This window comes from Struthio camelus, chromosome 5 (assembly GCF_040807025.1).
Source record: "Struthio camelus isolate bStrCam1 chromosome 5, bStrCam1.hap1, whole genome shotgun sequence".
NCBI lineage: Eukaryota > Metazoa > Chordata > Aves > Struthioniformes > Struthionidae > Struthio > Struthio camelus.
The window spans coordinates 60,404,270-60,422,530 of record NC_090946.1 but is presented as its reverse complement, the minus strand read 5'-3'; the positions used below and the strand labels follow the sequence as shown (position 1 = coordinate 60,422,530).

General features: G+C 38.3%; 1 protein-coding gene across 4 annotated transcripts in view; it reads right to left on the bottom strand.

Annotated features, from left to right (window-relative positions):
- Nucleotides 1-18,261, bottom strand: part of NRXN3 (neurexin 3) — a 1,027,384-nt gene that overhangs the window by 108,971 nt on the left and 900,152 nt on the right. For 2 of the 4 annotated variants that reach the window (XM_068946693.1, XM_068946694.1), the window contains one exon: nt 7,511-7,818. In XM_068946693.1, the coding sequence (XP_068802794.1) occupies nt 7,511-7,818 (308 nt within the window). Of the gene's footprint in view, nt 1-7,510; nt 7,819-9,088; nt 9,149-14,045; nt 14,136-18,261 lie in introns of all 4 variants that reach the window. The other 2 variants (XM_068946691.1, XM_068946692.1) reach the window with 2 other exon arrangements.

Genomic DNA, 18,261 nt, shown 5'->3' with positions numbered 1-18,261 from the left:
GTACTCATACCCCATCTAAGGGAGGAGAGAAAGGATTGGTGGTTGCGTAGCTTCCCTCATAAATTAATGCTTCTAAGAGCTTTTACTGTGACAGACACATCTTGCAAATCAGTGACAACTCATCCCACAGATGAAAAAGAAACTAGTAGAAACCCTTCTGTTTCTGCTAGTTAACAATGCCATCACTCTGCAGAAAACCCAAGGCATTAATTAGATTGTTTCAGAAAGTGGGTCTGTCACAACAGCTTGGATGTGTTTCTACTTTCTGCACATTCATCCAAATATGAGCAAGGAAAGGTAAGAGGCACATTCCCACCTCTCAGCTGCTCTTGTCAAAAAACCCAAATGGAAATATATGCCCTAGAAGTCTTCTGGCAATGTCTGAAGCTTCTAGGCATTTCCCTGAAGTATATAAATAGCAAGTAGAGCAGATGTGCTGTAACAAAACGTGATCCAGCCGTCCAGCTATATTTGAACTATAACCATTGATTCTACTCCATTTACTTTTAAGCAGTTGTTTTTGCAGTATTGGTTCTCTTCCTCATATACTGTTGCAATACAATCGCCCTAGAACAATACACTTTTCCTATCCTTTCATTTGGCTTGTGATCAAATGTATAGTCATCTATAGTAGCTGTAGTTCCTGAGTACCATATTAATCAGATTTGGAGAAGAGTCTTCCATGCGACTTACAAGAATTCATTCTGATAGGGTAAATGACATGTCTAAATACACAGAGGGATACTGTACCTTGAAAGAAAATACATACTGATGTCATTTAGGGTACTTTCTGGGAAATGTATGCCTGCCTGTCTGCAGAAGGTAGGTATCAGTTTACTGCAGCTGTTATTACAGATCCTTATCATTTTATTATAGAAAAGAGTGTGCTTTTTTGGTTCCCTAAAAACAAGAAAATATTTCCAAGTTTTTGCTCAGGATAAAAAATCTTATAAAAAAAATTCTACAAAAGTGCTTAAAGGTTTAGATCAGTTTCCTCTTCATATACTGGTGCAAATCTTCATTTCCAGACTTCATAGTAGAACAGAACTGGGCACATATGAGAAAAATACCAGCTGAGATTCTCCTGCTAGTCTCAAATGATTGTTCAGATCTGCAGACTAAAGGCAAGGCAAACTCAGCCCTTGTAGAAATGAATCACTCTGACTCAAGCCTTCTGTAAACTACTAGTCTGAAGAAACAAAAAGAAAATGTGGATCCCAGCAAAACCCACTTTTATATGGCTGAAGTGATTACTTTACGTTACTATATGAAGCAGGATAACCCAAACACTGAATGTAAGCTATATATATAAGAAATCATCCTATTCATCAACTTGTGGCAACTCAGGTCTGTCACACACATTCAATGAAATCGCTCCCCTGGAATCATTAAAGAGTAGTCTCCACTTGGAGCTGGCAATGGTTGTTCTGTTAAGTGTTCAAATATCACTGCTGATAACAGCAACAAGCAACAGGGCCCACCAGCCTAGGTATGAGCTGCTTTACAAATACAATGTTCTGTATTAGTACAATTGTGCTTAGCAGAGATACAAGACTGACTTTACTTCCATCACGAGTACTTCTCAGTGCTTGGGAAGGTAAACAGCCAGGAAAAATAATAGTACAGTAAAATCACATTCTCTTCTTGGATGACTATTGAACTCGTCGTTTGCTATTGCACTTCCAGGAGTGCAGAACACCTAACTTCTGCAGAAAGTGAATGAAATCATGAAAAAAGTGGATTATATTTTAGATTACATGAACATGATAGTTAATCTGAATATCCTGGTCACAACACCAATAACTAATTTAACTCCCCCTATTCGATATTTAGTTAAAACTTGGAGAATATTTTTATTCATTTCCTATCCAGAACATTATTATATAATATATCTGTTCCTGGCTATGTAGCTGCTACATTCCATGCCAAAAATACCGTATTTCAGTGGTCATTTACAGGTCATTTAGTGTTACTGAAGTAATTACTCTGTAAGCTACATGCAACAGTAGTTTGCATGAAGTTTTTCTGGTCCACATTTGGATTCCTGCTGCCAACATCTGCCTTCTTTCTCTGTCCAAGCCAGGTGAACAACTACCCGTCACATCTCTTTGAAAGAGAGTGAGCTTGAATATGTAAACACCATTTTGTGGATTGCACTGCAGCTATGCAACAGCTCTACCATTTCACTCAACAGGAATGGAGGGCAAGAGAAAGGACTTTGCTCTGCAAGAAAGTACAATTTCAGGGTTTGGTCTCTCTGGGAAAAAAAAAAAAAAACTCGAGAAAGAAGCAGAAAAGGAGAGATGAAAGCCAGAATGCATAATTGTCAGCAGTACCAATGGGCCAGTGAAGTCAGTCTTTAAAGCACAGACTCATCAGAAGCTCTTTTTTCAGTACAGCTTTGCAGTCTTGGGATGAAAAAGTTCCTAGTGACTTATAAGAGGCAAAAAGTAAATTAAAGGCCTATTCCTCCTCCCTCCCCCAAATTATTATCTATGAGTGTAAAAGAAAGTACCTAGGCAAAATCAAGGGTGAAACAATTGTATTTGTCTTAGCTGACAGTGAAAGTCTAATTAGACTGACAAATCTGTGCTGTTCTCCTTTGTATGATACACGATAAGAAAGCATCTAGCCTGGAGCGGCACATTATGGAAAGACATTAATCAAGATTATTAGAGCCTCAATCTAAAACACATTTAGAAGGCTGGAAAGCCTAATGGTAGAGTAAAAGGTTGACAATCTTATTCTGAGCCACACCAGTGGGGCTGGACTGTCCATATAGATAATGGGCAGATCCTCTCCTCTATTCTTTAGAGAATGTTCAGTTTATTATGTATCATACATTGTTATTCAATGGCACTAAGATCATATTTGAAAACATTCACAAGCAATTTATTCCTTTAGCCTTCGAGGTACAGTTTGAGTAGTCTGGTAAGTGTCATTATCCCCACCTTAAAGATCAAGAAATTGAGATAGGCTTTGGATCTGTAGCAGAGCACATATTTTCTGATTCCTCTCGGATAGCATCAGAGTCAGAAGTCAATCTGTCCTCACAGAAGGGTCTGATCGCTTTTCCACAGAAAACTGTCTGTGGCTGCGGTCTTGGGACCTCAGCCACCCATGCAATGAAGCAGACATATTATGGTCCTGCCCTAGGTCAGCGGGCCTCAGATCCTCCAGAGGGTAATCCGGAGCATATCTGCTACTGGTCCAGGCGCCAGCTTGAATCGTATCTTGGGTCTGCTGAACTGAAGGTGTTTGGAATGGAACAAGCCCGTATCGCTGTGCATGCCTTTTTAGACTAGCTTTATTCCCTAATTAACTTCAAAGATATCATTTTAAAATGGAATAACCCTAGCTGTAAGCTGGGCAGAACATGCCATCTGAGAGCATATCGAGAAAATCTCCCTATAAAAGCTTTGAGCAGTGACTCACTGAATAAATTCTGAGCATATAAGCAGCTGACTTAGAAGCAAAAGCCAGGAGAAGGAATATCACTTTAACACATTTCCATAGAAGTCTCCTAAACCCAGAACCCATTCAACTATTTCACTACCAATTGAAGCAGCATTTGAAATTAGGCAATACAGGCGTGTAGGATTCTAGGACGCTTAACAATTGAAGCAAGGACTTCTAATTATGAAAAACCCTGCTAGAAATATGGCAGTCCTGCTAGAATATGACCCGAGACAGCTTTGTGACTCCCACCTAATAACAGGCTGCACGGCACGCTCCTTTACCATAAGCAAGAGCTAACAGCTTGCCTTTGTGGCCTTTGTAGGATAACATGGCAAAGCAAACTCCCAGAGAGAATATTATCATTACAGGAGAGTCTGGTGTATCAGGGCAAGAGGTTGGCAACAGTAATTTAATGCAACACATGTCGCTTCTGAACAGACCTATGCTTGAATCCAGAACAAAACCAGGTGTGGGAAAGTCAAATCAGCGTTTGTGCTCAGGGACAGCAGAACACAAGCACTCTTTCGAACTCGCTGAAACAAGCAAGACGTGAAACTTCTTTTCTAGCTCTGATTTTCAGTTCAGAAAAAAGTCAGCTTCTGCCATGCTCCTTCGAGGCCTCTCTGAAGGATATTTGAATCAGACACATTCCTATCAAGAGATTTAAATACCGTAACATATAGCCATGCGTCAACTGTTTCTCACTCAAATCCTGCTTGTCCTCCATTGATCTGAGTTTCATTGCCTTGCAGAAATGATATCATAAATTTTAAGATATAATGAAGTTATAGGCATTTTACACGCTAATATCATTGTGACATGATATTTCCAGTGATATTCTTTTCTCACTTCTCTTTGTTTCAGATGTTTGTCCAAGACTCTATCCTATTGTGGGGACTCCGACAAATTGAAAAAGATGTCACTGGTCAGTGCATATATATGGTCTATCTTTAAAGCACTTTGTTTTTCCAGGTTTTTTGTCTAACAGTAGGCAGTGGCAGTACTCAGGCTCACTAACTACAGCAGGTGTCTCGGTGTATGTTAGAAATAGAAGACATCTTTGCAGTCATCATACTATTCTGCACTTCCTGACAAGTGACATGTAAATCCTACTGAAATTCCCATTTTTTTAAATCAAGTCAGGATGAGAGACTTGAAATTCTGCACAAGCTTTATATGTATTCTGAAAGGGAGGAGTTTTAATTACTTACATGTAAAAATGAGTAATACAAAATAGCATGGAAATTTCTAGCAGTAAGAATAGTAGTTCTCTATCTATCCTGATTTTTGCTCTTATACATTAGATGCTTACTTGTATCATGCTTGATATTTCTACGATGGACCAGAACCCTACTGTACACATGTAGAATACAAGCACATTCTGATCTCAAGGAGCTTGCAATCTAAGTATAAAACAAGATACCATAGATGGATACAGACAGATGGAGAATATGAAAAGGAGAAATAGGGCAATGTTTGATCAGCTTGATAAACAGCTGCTTTAGAACATCATCAGTCTAACCACTGACAATTTTTTTGCATGCATCATGATTAATGCAGGGTTTCACGGGGATTAGAAGAGCAACCTAATATTACCTTGTGGATAGTAACAGGAAGCAGAAGGATTCTCATAATCAAATTTAACAAGTGAGTAAAAAAATGCTTGAATCATGGGCTGGTGGAGAAGGAAGAGATTAGACTGTGAAAGGCCTTGAAAGTGAAGAAAAATGGTTTACTTCTGAGGAGAGAAAGAGAAGAGAAAGCTAGGATAAGGTAATAACTAACTGTATTTGTACTGCACATAGCCTTAGGTGGCTATACTTTATATTCCCCAAAGAATAAACTTGTTCTATTAGATTTTTCCACCACTTAGATCTAAAATTTTAAGCACGTTTGACAATGGTGATGTTGAACACAAGTGAGATAAAGTAACCATTAGGCATCTAAAAAGCGCAGCTGGAGATACTGCCCAAATAGAAAAGGACAATTTCTTCTCACGTTCACTGGACCAATAATGCAACTTAAGCTGACAGAATCAAATTCTGGCAAGAGTAAGGAAGAAAGGAGAGTAACCTGCATTGTGACAGCAAGAAAATGGCCTGGTTTTGAAATGCAGAAAGTTGTAATGGAGGTACACAGTGACTTTTATCTTTCTTTCAGTGGGTAGCATGAAGTGTCAAGAGTTATTGCTTTAATATCAGCTGAGATTAGGCCATTTGTTGTGGTGCATGTGTATCCAGGAAATCATTGCTCTAACCATGTTTTAGAGGCACTTTGACACTTTTATTAAATCTTCTTGATGCTCTTTCAGCACACAGCAGTCTCTACAGGCCCAGTGAACTGCCATAGAGCTAAGACAGGAAGCATTCTTGAAGAGTTCCTCTTCAAGGAAGGTTGGGTGATTTCCAGCTTCACCCAGCCCACAAAGGCACAGTGCTACTCTCTGTTACACTCCCACAGCTAAAGATAGTTCTGCTGCCTTTGTAAATTATAGCAAACCTCCAATGAACTACAGTAATGAGACCAGGATATGGACCAAAGACTTTAGTCTTCTGGAGATGAAATCATACCAAGATTTTCTCTAAAATTAGAGCTAGCCACTGAGCAGTAGGAATAGTAATTCCTTCACAGTTTATGACAATCAGTGACCAAACCTGGGGTTATTTCCCATCATTTACCTGAGACTTTATAAGTCACGCATTGCGTGTTTGAGGCTAATAACTCAATTAATCCCAGTTCTGCTGCCAACTGGATTTACCGAATGCCAAAGGTGTTGGGGCAACGCTAAACCTTGGCTTGAGATTAATTACTTCTAATACAAATAGATATAAATTCCACTGCAGCAAGAGAGACCTCCTACACAGTTAAGAAGAACATTTTCAGGGTGACCGAGATTAGACTAAAAATAAAAAGAATGGCCATATAAACGCAAACACAACGAGTAACTGGTGAAACCTTCTGAAGCAGTTAGAAAGCAGGCATACGACTGTATGGCTCCAGATTTCTGACTCCTTAATTTCATTAAGCTCATTTGTCCTAAACAGCAGAAATCTTTCCAGGGAAGCAGATGGAATCGTTTAAACATTTTATCTAATTAGACAACAATATACCTTTCTCGGAGGGTTTAATGAAGGCACACTTTCTTATTAATAACCACTAGCCAATGTCTCAGCCAGTGTACACAGGTATCAATGACACTATGCTGATTTCTACCTGAAGAGGTTCTGATGTAAATAAGGATTTTAAAACAAATCTTTCACCTCAGTTGTTAACATGATGTTAACAAGACTGCTGAAACAAATAATTTAAAAAATCTGATCTGATCAGAAAAGCCAATTTAAGCTGCTTATTTCTAATCAATTCCATATTCTGGTTGCCACACAAATGGTTCCAAAACCACTGTATTTTTAGGGCTGAAAACACTACACTGGCACAATTAAACCAAAATATCTGAAACTCCCTTTTTTTGTAGAAATTATTTATATAAAAGATGTTGGAACAAATGAACGTTAGAACACCTCCATTTTGCAGGAAACTGATCCTGACAGTGTTCCATTAAAACTATCTAAGGGAAGGCTGTAAAAGAAAAATGAAAAATGGTTCACCCTGAAAGTAATGCTCCGTTGCTTTTCTCCCCATTATGAGCTTCCCTGTTGCAGCAGTATATACTGTGGTAATAATAAATGACCATACACCCATCCCCCACTAGGCTGTGAAACTCTCTTAGCAATACATTTCCCCACATATTCAAACATGGTTAAAAACCTATTCTCATTCACATTGATGCAACCTTACTTATATAAATGGGGTTACTCTAGAACAAGACCAAAACCTGTTCCCATTATTACATACATGGGTATTAATTATTTATTCAGTTCTGCTTGTTCACCAGCACAGGAGGGCAACAAATTCTGGGGTAATTTACCCTACGCAACATTATTAACGTCAAGAGCTATATGGAGCCTAACTCGGAGAACCTGAGCTTGCAAGTGAGCTGCAAAACAGAGAGTAAGAAAGAACCTAAGGAAATGCAGAAGCCCAATTGACTCACCTGGATGCTGGGTGGTGAACGATTTTTGCGGGTTGTAGTGGTGGCCATTGTGGTCGTGGTTTCCATGACTGTAGTAGACATTTCTGGTGGCACAGAGGTCGTGGGTGTTGTTCCCAAAATGGAGGGGACTTCCCCAACAAGTCGGACACTTCCGTTGATTTTAATGTTGGGATTGTTCTCTGCTGCCATGTTCAGCACTTTCAAGCCATTGTAATAGAGACCGGAGAGTTGGCCTTGGAAGAGACGCCCTCTGTCCTTTCCTCCTATGGCTATTTGCGCTTGGGTGTTGAAGATCGTTAACTGTCGTCCTAGTGAAGGGGGGTGAATAACATTATTGCCAGACATTTCCTTTGCTTTTCGTCTTACACTGAGTCCTGGCCAGAAAGGACTGACAACAAAGAAGTAGAATTACTCTTGGTGGTATTTATAAAGAGATGCAGGGTAGAAATACACTATGCAAATATCCTGCCCCAGGCTTACTAATAATAAAGATTAGCCTGAAAGCAAGAATACCTGAACCCCGTACTTCCACATGCACTCACACATCAAAACTCTGGAGGAGCGTGGACTCAATCAGAAATATGAACCCACACTTTTGCACTTGGACCCCTTTTGAACAACAAATAAGGCTTTAATATGTGGTTATTTTTCTACTATCAACTCTGATCACACCAGCTGTCAAGTTTTAGCCCATAGAAAAACCTTCTCTGCTGACTGATCAAAGAAAGGAACTAACTAGTAAAGCCACTTTTAATAATATGAAGGTGTTAAAGGGTGGCTCGAAGACAGTAAATATCAAAACAATTCTAAGGATAGGTATGGGTTGTGCAGGAAACTTAAACCATAATCTTCAGCCTTGAAATTTTGTGTAGTGAAGGGTCACAAATCTAAAATCAGAAAACACCAGACACGAACATTTGCGATGTCTCTGAAAGAGCCAAGTTCTTGAAATAGTGAAGAAAACACAGTGCTTCAGACCCCCTAAAGCTTACATGTGAATCCCCTCTCACAGACAGTGAAACTGAAGTGTAGGCAGGTTAAGTGGGTTACTCAAGGTCACATAAGATGTGTTAGGAGTGGACTGACATGTGTAACAAGAAAATGTATTTATTCAAAATAAATCATTGTAACAATTGCCAATTCACCTAGTTTCATGGCCACTGAAATCACATTCAGCCTGGACTTTTCTGTAAATACTGCTTATGTCCCAGGCTGCACTAGCTTGACTATCTTAAGAAATAAATTGCTTCATGCAGTGCAAAGAGTGCCTATTATTTCACTGTTTCTCTGAAGATTAGGGGCATGCCATCTGTAATCTGTTGAATTAACAGACAACCAGACAGACCAGAGGTCAGAATGGCGATCAAAGCAGCATTGAGTGAACTATCATCCAAACACCTAACTTGTTTTCCTGTTTTTATGAAATTTGCATTACATGTCCCCATCCCCTTCCCTCTCCCCAGCGCTAACTCATCCCTTCCTCTTTCTAGGCCACTCTGATGAGAAGGTGCAAATTGCCACCATGTAGCAAAGCACGGCCAGTGGATAAAGTAGATCAAAATATGAGGGGGAGCTCACCAATTTTGGTGGTCGTCGTGACGGGTCTCGAAGTCAAGTGGTGATGCGGTGTTGCATCATCTTAGGGTGACAGGATGGACCATGGGGAAGAGAATGGGGACAAGAGAAGAAATGTATCTGAAAGGAGTTCCTGTCCCCAAAGAGGGCCCTAGCTAGCTAAGCAAAAGTGTATGGAGGGGTGTAATGTATGGAGATGTGGAGGTGGGCTGCACATCGCTCGTGCTCCTCAACCAATAGATTTGTAAATGAAACACCAGGACTTCATGAGGGTGGAAGAACTGCACCGATGAAGAAATGAGAAATAAAAACAGAGAGTGTAGTTTCCTTCCCCTGGAAACTGTTGAAACATCTGATGCAATTTGCTGCATCTCGGGAGGTTTTAAACTTACCAGAGGCAACTTACGTCTATTAAAACATCAACAAACATGCACTGAAGCCACACATCCCCAGCATGTAAAATCAAACAGTTTCTTCTCTTCCCCATGAGGAGAATGTCAAAACATTTGGCCCTCTCAGCCCAGCTCCTCTCTCTGCTCCCCAGAGAGCTAGAGCAAGTGGCATTGTACACTGTAGAAGGCTGAACTCATCATACACTATGTCCTCAGAGTTTGCTTTTCTTCCATATGGGTCTGTTCTGCCAGTGTTTTGGATTTCCTAAAGGATATGTATGTTGACAGTTCTGTACTATGCAATTTTCCCTTCTCCTTCCTGCATTCCCTCCCCCAGCACTCTATTTCCTTCTATACTCTCTCCTCCCCTACCTACCTAGACATTTCACTAGCTACTCTTCCCTCCTTCCCACCTCACTCAGGACGGAGTGCCAAAAGCTAGTGGTGAGATGAGTAAGGAACAGGGAGTTATTTCACTAATCTTGAGTTCTCTTCCCTGGAAATGGAAGGAAGGCACTGATTGTCAAAGGTTTCTACTTTCATTCTTTTCTCCCCTTGAATCCATACGGTCTCTTCTTTCATTTTTTACCAAAGGAAAAAGGGGTGGGCGATGCTTAGGAAGGAGAATTTTTGCAGCTCTAGCCAGGAGAGCTGCCCAAGATAGGCCAGAAAAGGGGTTCCTCCACTTTTATTGGAGGATTATGGCACTCCTTAGGCTGACGCTCACTCTAACCCAAGCTAATAGCAGACTTTTAGACATGTCTGGCACATCTCTTGCTTTCCTACCATGGAGGAGGAGTTAGTATTTTAAAGGCTGAAACAAACACCACTTCCTCCACCTCTGGGCCTTCCTCTGCATCCTCTAATGCTCAAAGAAATGTAAACAATAAAAATGGCCCCACTCCAGCAGAAAAGGAACTTTGCCAGTTTTGGGGTCTTCCTTATTGGTTAACTAATGAGGTCTTCCAGTCCAAGACAATTCATGCCCTGTACTATATGGTTGCTGCTGGAGACAGCACTGGTACTAGAACTGCATTTGCTAAAAGAACAATCACTTGTTGGAGTTACCTACGACTTGTCATTTCTAACTCACGACTCTACCATGATATATGTGTGCATGAACAAAGACAGCAGGGAAATGCATATGAAACGAGAGAAAATTGTTGAGAGAATATACACATAATTTTGTCACCTTAGACCTTTTCTAATAATGGTTGTGACGATATGAATCTGCAAGCTTATTTCCCCTAAGCAACATTTCTTTGGCCACTGAATTTTACTGAGGAACAGCTTACATGTGTAAATTTTACTGGCTGTGTAAGGGTTGCAGACTTATGGTCCTTCTTTTCCATACAGAAATTCTTCTACTGCTATCTTAGTGTCTTACTAGAGAAAAATTGTCAGCATATTTTAAATTTCCCAGTTATTTTGCTAGTATTTTGCATAGCTCAAGGTCTCAGTTCTTAATTTGTTCTCTCATTGACTTCTTCATTTGGAAAACAGAGTATCTATTAAAAGTAATCTTAACATAGAGTAACTTTTTCCATAAAACTAGGAGAGATTTTGGGCCTGATTTTACAAACCTTCATTTACATTAATAGTTCCTGCTTCAAAAAGTACAGTCATTCACATCAATGAGACTTCTCATGTGAGTAAGAGATTTGCAGAATTAAGGACTTCCAGGATCACTCTGTTTGATGAGATGCTTCTGGCTCTTTATTAGCTCATCCTATTGCAGAATAGATAACATTTGTCCATTGCCAGGCACAATACATTCTATTAATGAAATCTACTGTTGTTGTGACTACTAAAGTTGAACAGTTTAGGAGCAGCACTCCTTTCTTTACTCACATACGTAATCTCAATGAAGTTAATGATGTTTGATGTTTTGCTATTTACTCATATAATTCAAGTTTGCAAATCTGAGCCCTTCTTAATAAATATTTTAAATCGATTTATAAAATTAAAAATGAAGAAATTATACAATAATAATGCTGCTTCAGAACGATGTTGTGTTGTATCTGTTCACTAAGAATGAACTATTGCATTATTATGAATTATGTAATAACGGTACCACAGGAATGCCAAATCTATGGCACTGGAGACTGTCAATCTGAAAGCATTTAACCTTACCTCACTCAAATCGAGAACTCATATGAGGAAGACAGCTATTCTATATGCTGTCTTTCTGATGGATCTGTCCATTCCTCCATCCATCAGTTCATCTTGTTCCATTTTGATAGTGAGCTACCCTTTCACTCATCGTCTTTACAAGGGCTTCTGACAGAAGGTTTCCATGATACGTTAGGTGTTGGATGGATGACCAGATGGATGAGCGGGTAGGTGAATGGCCTAGGTGTTTTCTTTCTTTGAGCGGTATCAAAGCTGCTGAAAAGGTCTAACTATTTTGGAGTTAAGGAACAAAGCTATATCATCTCAGGCATTGCACTGCATGATGTCATTTCCTAAAACAAACTGAAGACTAAGTTTCCTTTCACTTAGTAAAAATATGACCATATCCTTCTAGTCTAAAAGCACCCAGTGCTTTGAGAGTGCCTGAGCTGTCAAATACTGTCTGGTTTAGACCCCGCTACATGTGTGATTGTCTTTTAACAAAGCATCAGTATCCACAAAAGGCAAACTTCAGTTCAAAACTTCAGGATGGCTTACAAATGAAAGTGTTTTGGCATGCTTATAAGCTCAAACTTGGAGAAGCAGTGGCATAAAATAAAAGATTCAGTGAAAAACGAAAAAGGAAATAAAAACCCCGAAAGACAAAACAAAGGTGGGTTTCTCAAGCACATGAGTTGCATCAAGGAATTAGACATGCATCTATTTTAACAAAAGTGAGGCAATCATCGTCTTTAGTGTTAAAGGGACTTTAACAATTCAAACTTACCAAAATTATCCACTTTTTAGTGTTAGGTTTTATTTATTTATTTTAGTCGGCTCTTGCAAATTAATAGGACAACCCACTGAGACTCAGTAAGCATTTTCTGCATGCCTCTGTCTTAATATCTGTTTACCAGTTAGCTGAAATGAAATATTCTATAAAACCATGGTGGTCAAAAAGTATTTCTGCTTTAGTTACACAACTGTTTTGTCTTATTTTCACAAATATTTTTGCTTTAGTTATGAACACTACACAATTATAGACCAAAACCATAAAGTGGGCAATGCTGTCAACTCTCACTTAAGTCAGTGCATACAGTGCACTGCAGGATCAGACCCTTCATTTTAAAATGTTTTGACTGCAGCTAGCCACATTCTTCTAAGCCATAACATAATTCATGCTGGCTCAATCAATTTGCTAATGCAGCTGAGGATAGGAAATTTGAAACAGAATCTAAATGGTATTTTTCCCATCTTACAGCAGGCTGATTTTCCTTCTTGGAGTATCTAGTAACACTATGTCAACACAGAAAATGCAAGATGTGAGTTCAGTGGTCACCCCCTTTTATCAGCAGTACTTTCTTTAAAGGAAACCAGAGAAGACTGTGTTCTGCTTTTCCTAAACTTCAAGGCAAGGAATCTTTTACAGAGGTTTCTTTTAAATATTACATTTAGGCTAGAGGGAGGAGATCTTTCTGTCATACTCTTCACTATATCACCAAAAGCCTGATCCAAAGCCTGCTGAAATCAGTGTGAGTTATTCCGCTGCTTTCAACAGGCTTTGGCATAGGCTTTACATCCAAGACTATTTTTTTTTCCAGTTTCTTGATACAGGAACAGTTCTCTTCTGACACAGGTCCCATTTCAGCAGATCACTGAAGTGTATGCAGGATTCTCACTCAAGCCAACTGGATTTATGCATGTTTCTAAGAGTTTTCCTGAACTGAGGCCAATTACTCCAGGCAAGCCCACAAAAATTAATAGTGCTGCCTGAGATTAAGTTAGGGAATAAGATGACCCCTAACTTAGAAAAAGATATAATTTTAGTGTCAAAATTTTACTCAGGATATAATAAAAGTGTCAGAACAATCATCTTTCTCTGTCTCCTCTACTGTAGTTTAAATGAAAATGTTAAAAAATGTTTTCCTTACAACATTTTTTAAAATTGTTTAATTATGTTAACATGATCAGGAAACATATAGCCATAATGGCTAATCACAGTAATGAGAAAAAAGAAACTTACAGGAAGTGGTTTAATAAGCAGGTTTAAAAAAAATTGAAAAAAGAAATACCTTTGATAATAAAGATATAAATGTATTTTTAAAATAAATCAAAATAGGAAGATCATGCAGTGGTTATATTGCCATAATACATGTTTTTGCTCTTGTCTTTCTTCTTTTTTTTTTTTTAATGGCTCCTGAATTTTTGCTTGTTTGTTTGTCATGACTATGACAGCAAGCTTAGAATTTCGTCCCTTTAACTGCATTTTAATAGCAATGTATTATAGCATGATTTATCAACATATGGCAGGTGGAAGCTGACACAAATTATAATGAAAATTAAAACAGTCATTTATGCAGCAGGCGATTATCATTTAAGAAACATTTATTTGCAGGCTTTAAAAATGAGGGTTTAGAATCAAATGGGTTTAAAATGAAAGTTTTAATGACTGTTACCTTTTTCCTGCAGCCACTCCTCTACGGGCCGGTTATATTTGAAGGGGATTTTCTGTTTTACCATTTGGAACCGTTCACTATCAGTGTTGCCTTTAAAGTTTAAAAAACAGCTTAAAAACAATCTGAAAAGTCAATGAAATAGTTAAAACATCCTAGATTTTTTATGACCTTATTTAGCTACAAATAAATGATTGTGTGTGCGCAAATATATATGAAAAAAGAGAGAGATTTGTCTTTAGTAAGGTGGAGAATAGTTACGCATCCAGTTGTCTGAGATTCTAGAAGGTCAAGAAAGAAGTTAAATTAAAAAGATATCTTTTTTTTCCTCAGAACATTTGTTTATCCAGATTGGTTAAAAGCCATGTATAATTTGTCTGAGATATAAGACGTTTGGTCAACTGTGTGACACGAGTCAAAATATTCTGATCAGACTCCAGATCTGATGGCAAAAAAGACATAGCGAATTATGACAATTGCACAAATACACAGATAGTAGTATTTTGATAAACCTTTTTCTGGTGGTAGAAGATATATGGTTTGGACTAGAAACCCAGGGCATGAAAAAAAAAAAAGAAGAATGGAAGATATTACAACCAATTGATATTGAAGGGATGTGATAAAAGAAGAAGATTAAGAAAATTGTAGGAGTGGGAATATAGAAAAGAAGGAAAAGTTAAAAGGAGAAAGAGCTGTTAATTAAAGATATGTGAAGGCTTGTATCCAGTTACCAAAGTCTTGGGCCTGTTGCCAGGGGAAAACAGAAACTTAGAAACTAACTTAAATAGAAGCAAAACTATACGCAACATGTCAATGCTGGCAAGTACCGTTTGATTGTTCCATGTTGATGGATTATAGAACTATCCAAGAAAGCGTAGTTTGGAGGAAAGCCCCTATCACTCATATAGTACAGAATAAAGATAGGGATAGGACTCATATACACTCTTTGTCCACATCTCCTGAACCCTGAAAACAATTCAGCTGCAGATCAGATGGGCTGAGCTAACCTCTAGTAGAAAGGAGCACTGCAGTTAGATAGTGTTCAACATGATAGCAAACAAGTGCCATCATTCTGCTTTTGTTTTCTTCAGCTACAGTCACTTTCTAATCCATTCTAGTTTTTGCTTCTTGTTTTATTTTTATGAAATCTGCTTAGTCAGATAGATATAAAGAGTGCATGTTTAAAAAACCTTACTGTAATCCTGTAGCAAAGTAGAGTAAGCCACTAGCTTACTGAAGTAATGCTACCATAAACATAAGTCCTTTAGATCAGTAGTGCTCCAATACATACTTCACATAAATTGCAGTTGAAGAGCCAGCAACTACTCTGCATGATTTGCTGTGCTTTCATTAAAACCCCACATACTAATAACCTAATGTGCCTTCATATTTGTTTGACTTTCCTGAAACTGATGCTGGAATCTTTATTTCAATGTAAAGATAAATCAAGGAAAAATATAAATATAATTAACAGGTGGCAAACGCTCCACCCAGTCAACAGCAGACACTTCCATGATGCAAGCGACACAACTGGTAAATCTCATGTGCTCAATAATCTTTACTGTGCAATTATTGCTCGGAAACGCTGCCAGCCTGAACAATGCACCTGCTGACCACAGCTATCCTCTCCAGGATTATCTTGTTACTTCTGGCTTTCTGGAACAACGCAGGAGGGACTACTGTGAGAGACTGGCAATAATCTCATACGGACTCATATTTAATATAGCACAGAGCTAACGTTAAAGGGTATTTGAAAAAATCATCATCGGAGTTTCTTTAAACTCAAACGTAAGGCAAATAGCAATTTGGATTTAGGTTAATGTCTCCAACCATGAGCATGAACATTTAGAAGCCTTGCTGTTTATTTGGGGGCCACAGGCAAAACAATCCATCCTGGGAAACTGTCATTTCCTATTATAGAAAGACCTAATCAAGCACCAGCTGGCACAAGCAATGTACCACTTTCCCTGTCCCAGCCTCAGATGCCTGCCACCTACAGTTGCTTACTCTGATATACTAAAAGGATAAGATAAAGTACTTGAAACACACTTTGTCAGTCATGCATCAAATAACACTAAGCAATGTACTGGGGTGGCTCGAAGTCACTCACAGACATCGAGTTACCTGTGAGCACTTTCCCAGCCCTCATAATTCATATTAGCACCAACATAAAGTTCAAAAGGTCAGTTCTGGTCTTCTGTGAACACAAATTCATAAACATAAAGCCTGAACCATGTTTAGTATGGGATCTGAGAAAATACTTGATAAAGAGCTCAGGTAATACAGAGAAAAGAACGCTGAAGAGACAGAAATACCAACAAAACAAGGTTTTTTTGCCTTTCTATTAATAAGCAATTGATGACTAACATAGGCAGAGGTCATTTCAATCATGCACGTCAGTTGATTTCTCAATTTCATATGGTAAAGGGCACGTTCCTCTTCTGGAAGTTCTCAGATTCTTTTAGGACAAAGATACTAAAGAAAGACTCCTGGGACAGGGAAACAAACTTCCTGGTATGGGGAGAACAAAAACAAAAGTAATTAAGTCAGGCTTGCTATGAAAATAATTTACTTCTTATGACCAATTAGCAGGGCATTCTGCTTATCCAGTCAGCCTTCTCTTAACATACCAGTCCAGTGTGTCCTTCACCCATTCAGCTAAACCTAGTAAATGCATTCATAGAAATCATGCATTTGCCTTAGGATATTTTTGGTTTGCTGCAGCATGGATATTATTCCCTGCCTAAGAAATGAGTATCAGGTTCTGAAAGACACTTAGGAAGTGTTTCAATGGGACTTAAGACTCCTAAATTTCATTGAGAATTCCTAAATGTCTCTGTCAAACCCAACCTGAACATATATGGAGAGTTTGCTACTACAGTTGTACTGCATAGGAAATAGGAAGTTAAGGTTTCAGTAGACATGGGCATTATTCACCACTTTATAGTGCATGCTTTGAGCAAGGACTTCTGGCTAGATGAGAACACATTGAAATCGCTACAGTGATGGGCAAGAACATTTGCCATAAAGCCAAATAAATTCTGTAATACACTTTACTTGGAACAAAAACTCCACTGGCTTCACTCAGTATGTACGTTAAGTAACCTTCTACTGAAGGTAATGGGATCTTTTTCAGAATAAAGAATGATTCGCAGTTCATAAGAACATAAGAATCAGCCCTGTAGCTGTCATGGAGTGCTTTTTCCTCATGCAATCTCATGGAAGGCTGACTGCACAAGGGAAAGAATGCAGTAAATTGAAAGTTCTCAAAAGTAGAGCATTTCACAAAAACAGGCCGGCAAGACTAAGGTTAAAAGGAAGGCGGACAATGAAAGAAGTGAAGATATGACAGGAAAAAATGGGTTTCTTATACTACAGTCCTAGACCTTCAAGAAAGCCAGAAATGACAACTACTCCCCACCATATCTTTAATGATTTTTTAAAAAAATCAGGTTTAATTTAATTTTATTATTGTTATTATTTGGCAGATATATTCATCAAGATTAAAATATGTATAAAATCATACCTTTAAAAGCTATGAAAAACTGAAGGACATTAAAAAATTCAAGCAGGTTTAAATTACAGCATTAGTGTCTGATCTATTCTTTGTTTTGTTTTTAAATTTTATTTCAGACATTAGTAAGAATGATTTTAAAAACATGTGCATGAGAATGTGTTTGCTGATATACTCCATTTACAATACTGAGTTAAACAACAAGTTTTCCCTCGTTATGTGCTTGGGATATTCAGTAAATACCGTTAACTGCATACAAATATTCAATTAATATTGACATTGAGTTGTGCTTTAAAAAATAAACACAGCATTTGATATGAGAGTTCAGAAAGGAAATATCATGGTTTGCAACACAAAGTGACAAAAGTTCAACATGAAGTAAGCTTACTGGCTCTCAGACATCAGAGCATGATGTCATAAGCGGATTCTTATCCATCTTCATGCACAGAAACTGTCATTAACAATCCTTATGTGACCTCAGAGACATGTCTTTCCAGAGTTCAGTGATAACATACATTTTTCAACCCCCCCAAGAAGTAACTATTCCTTCATTCAAATCATTCAGACCCATTTGTTTTCTCTTTGAGTCCAGTTCTGATTCAAGACTGTACTTCAGAAAAGAATACAAAAGATAAAAGGAGCCATTTTAATGCACTTTAAAAAATACATTTAAACCTCTTATACATTCAGAATCAAGGCGGGTCT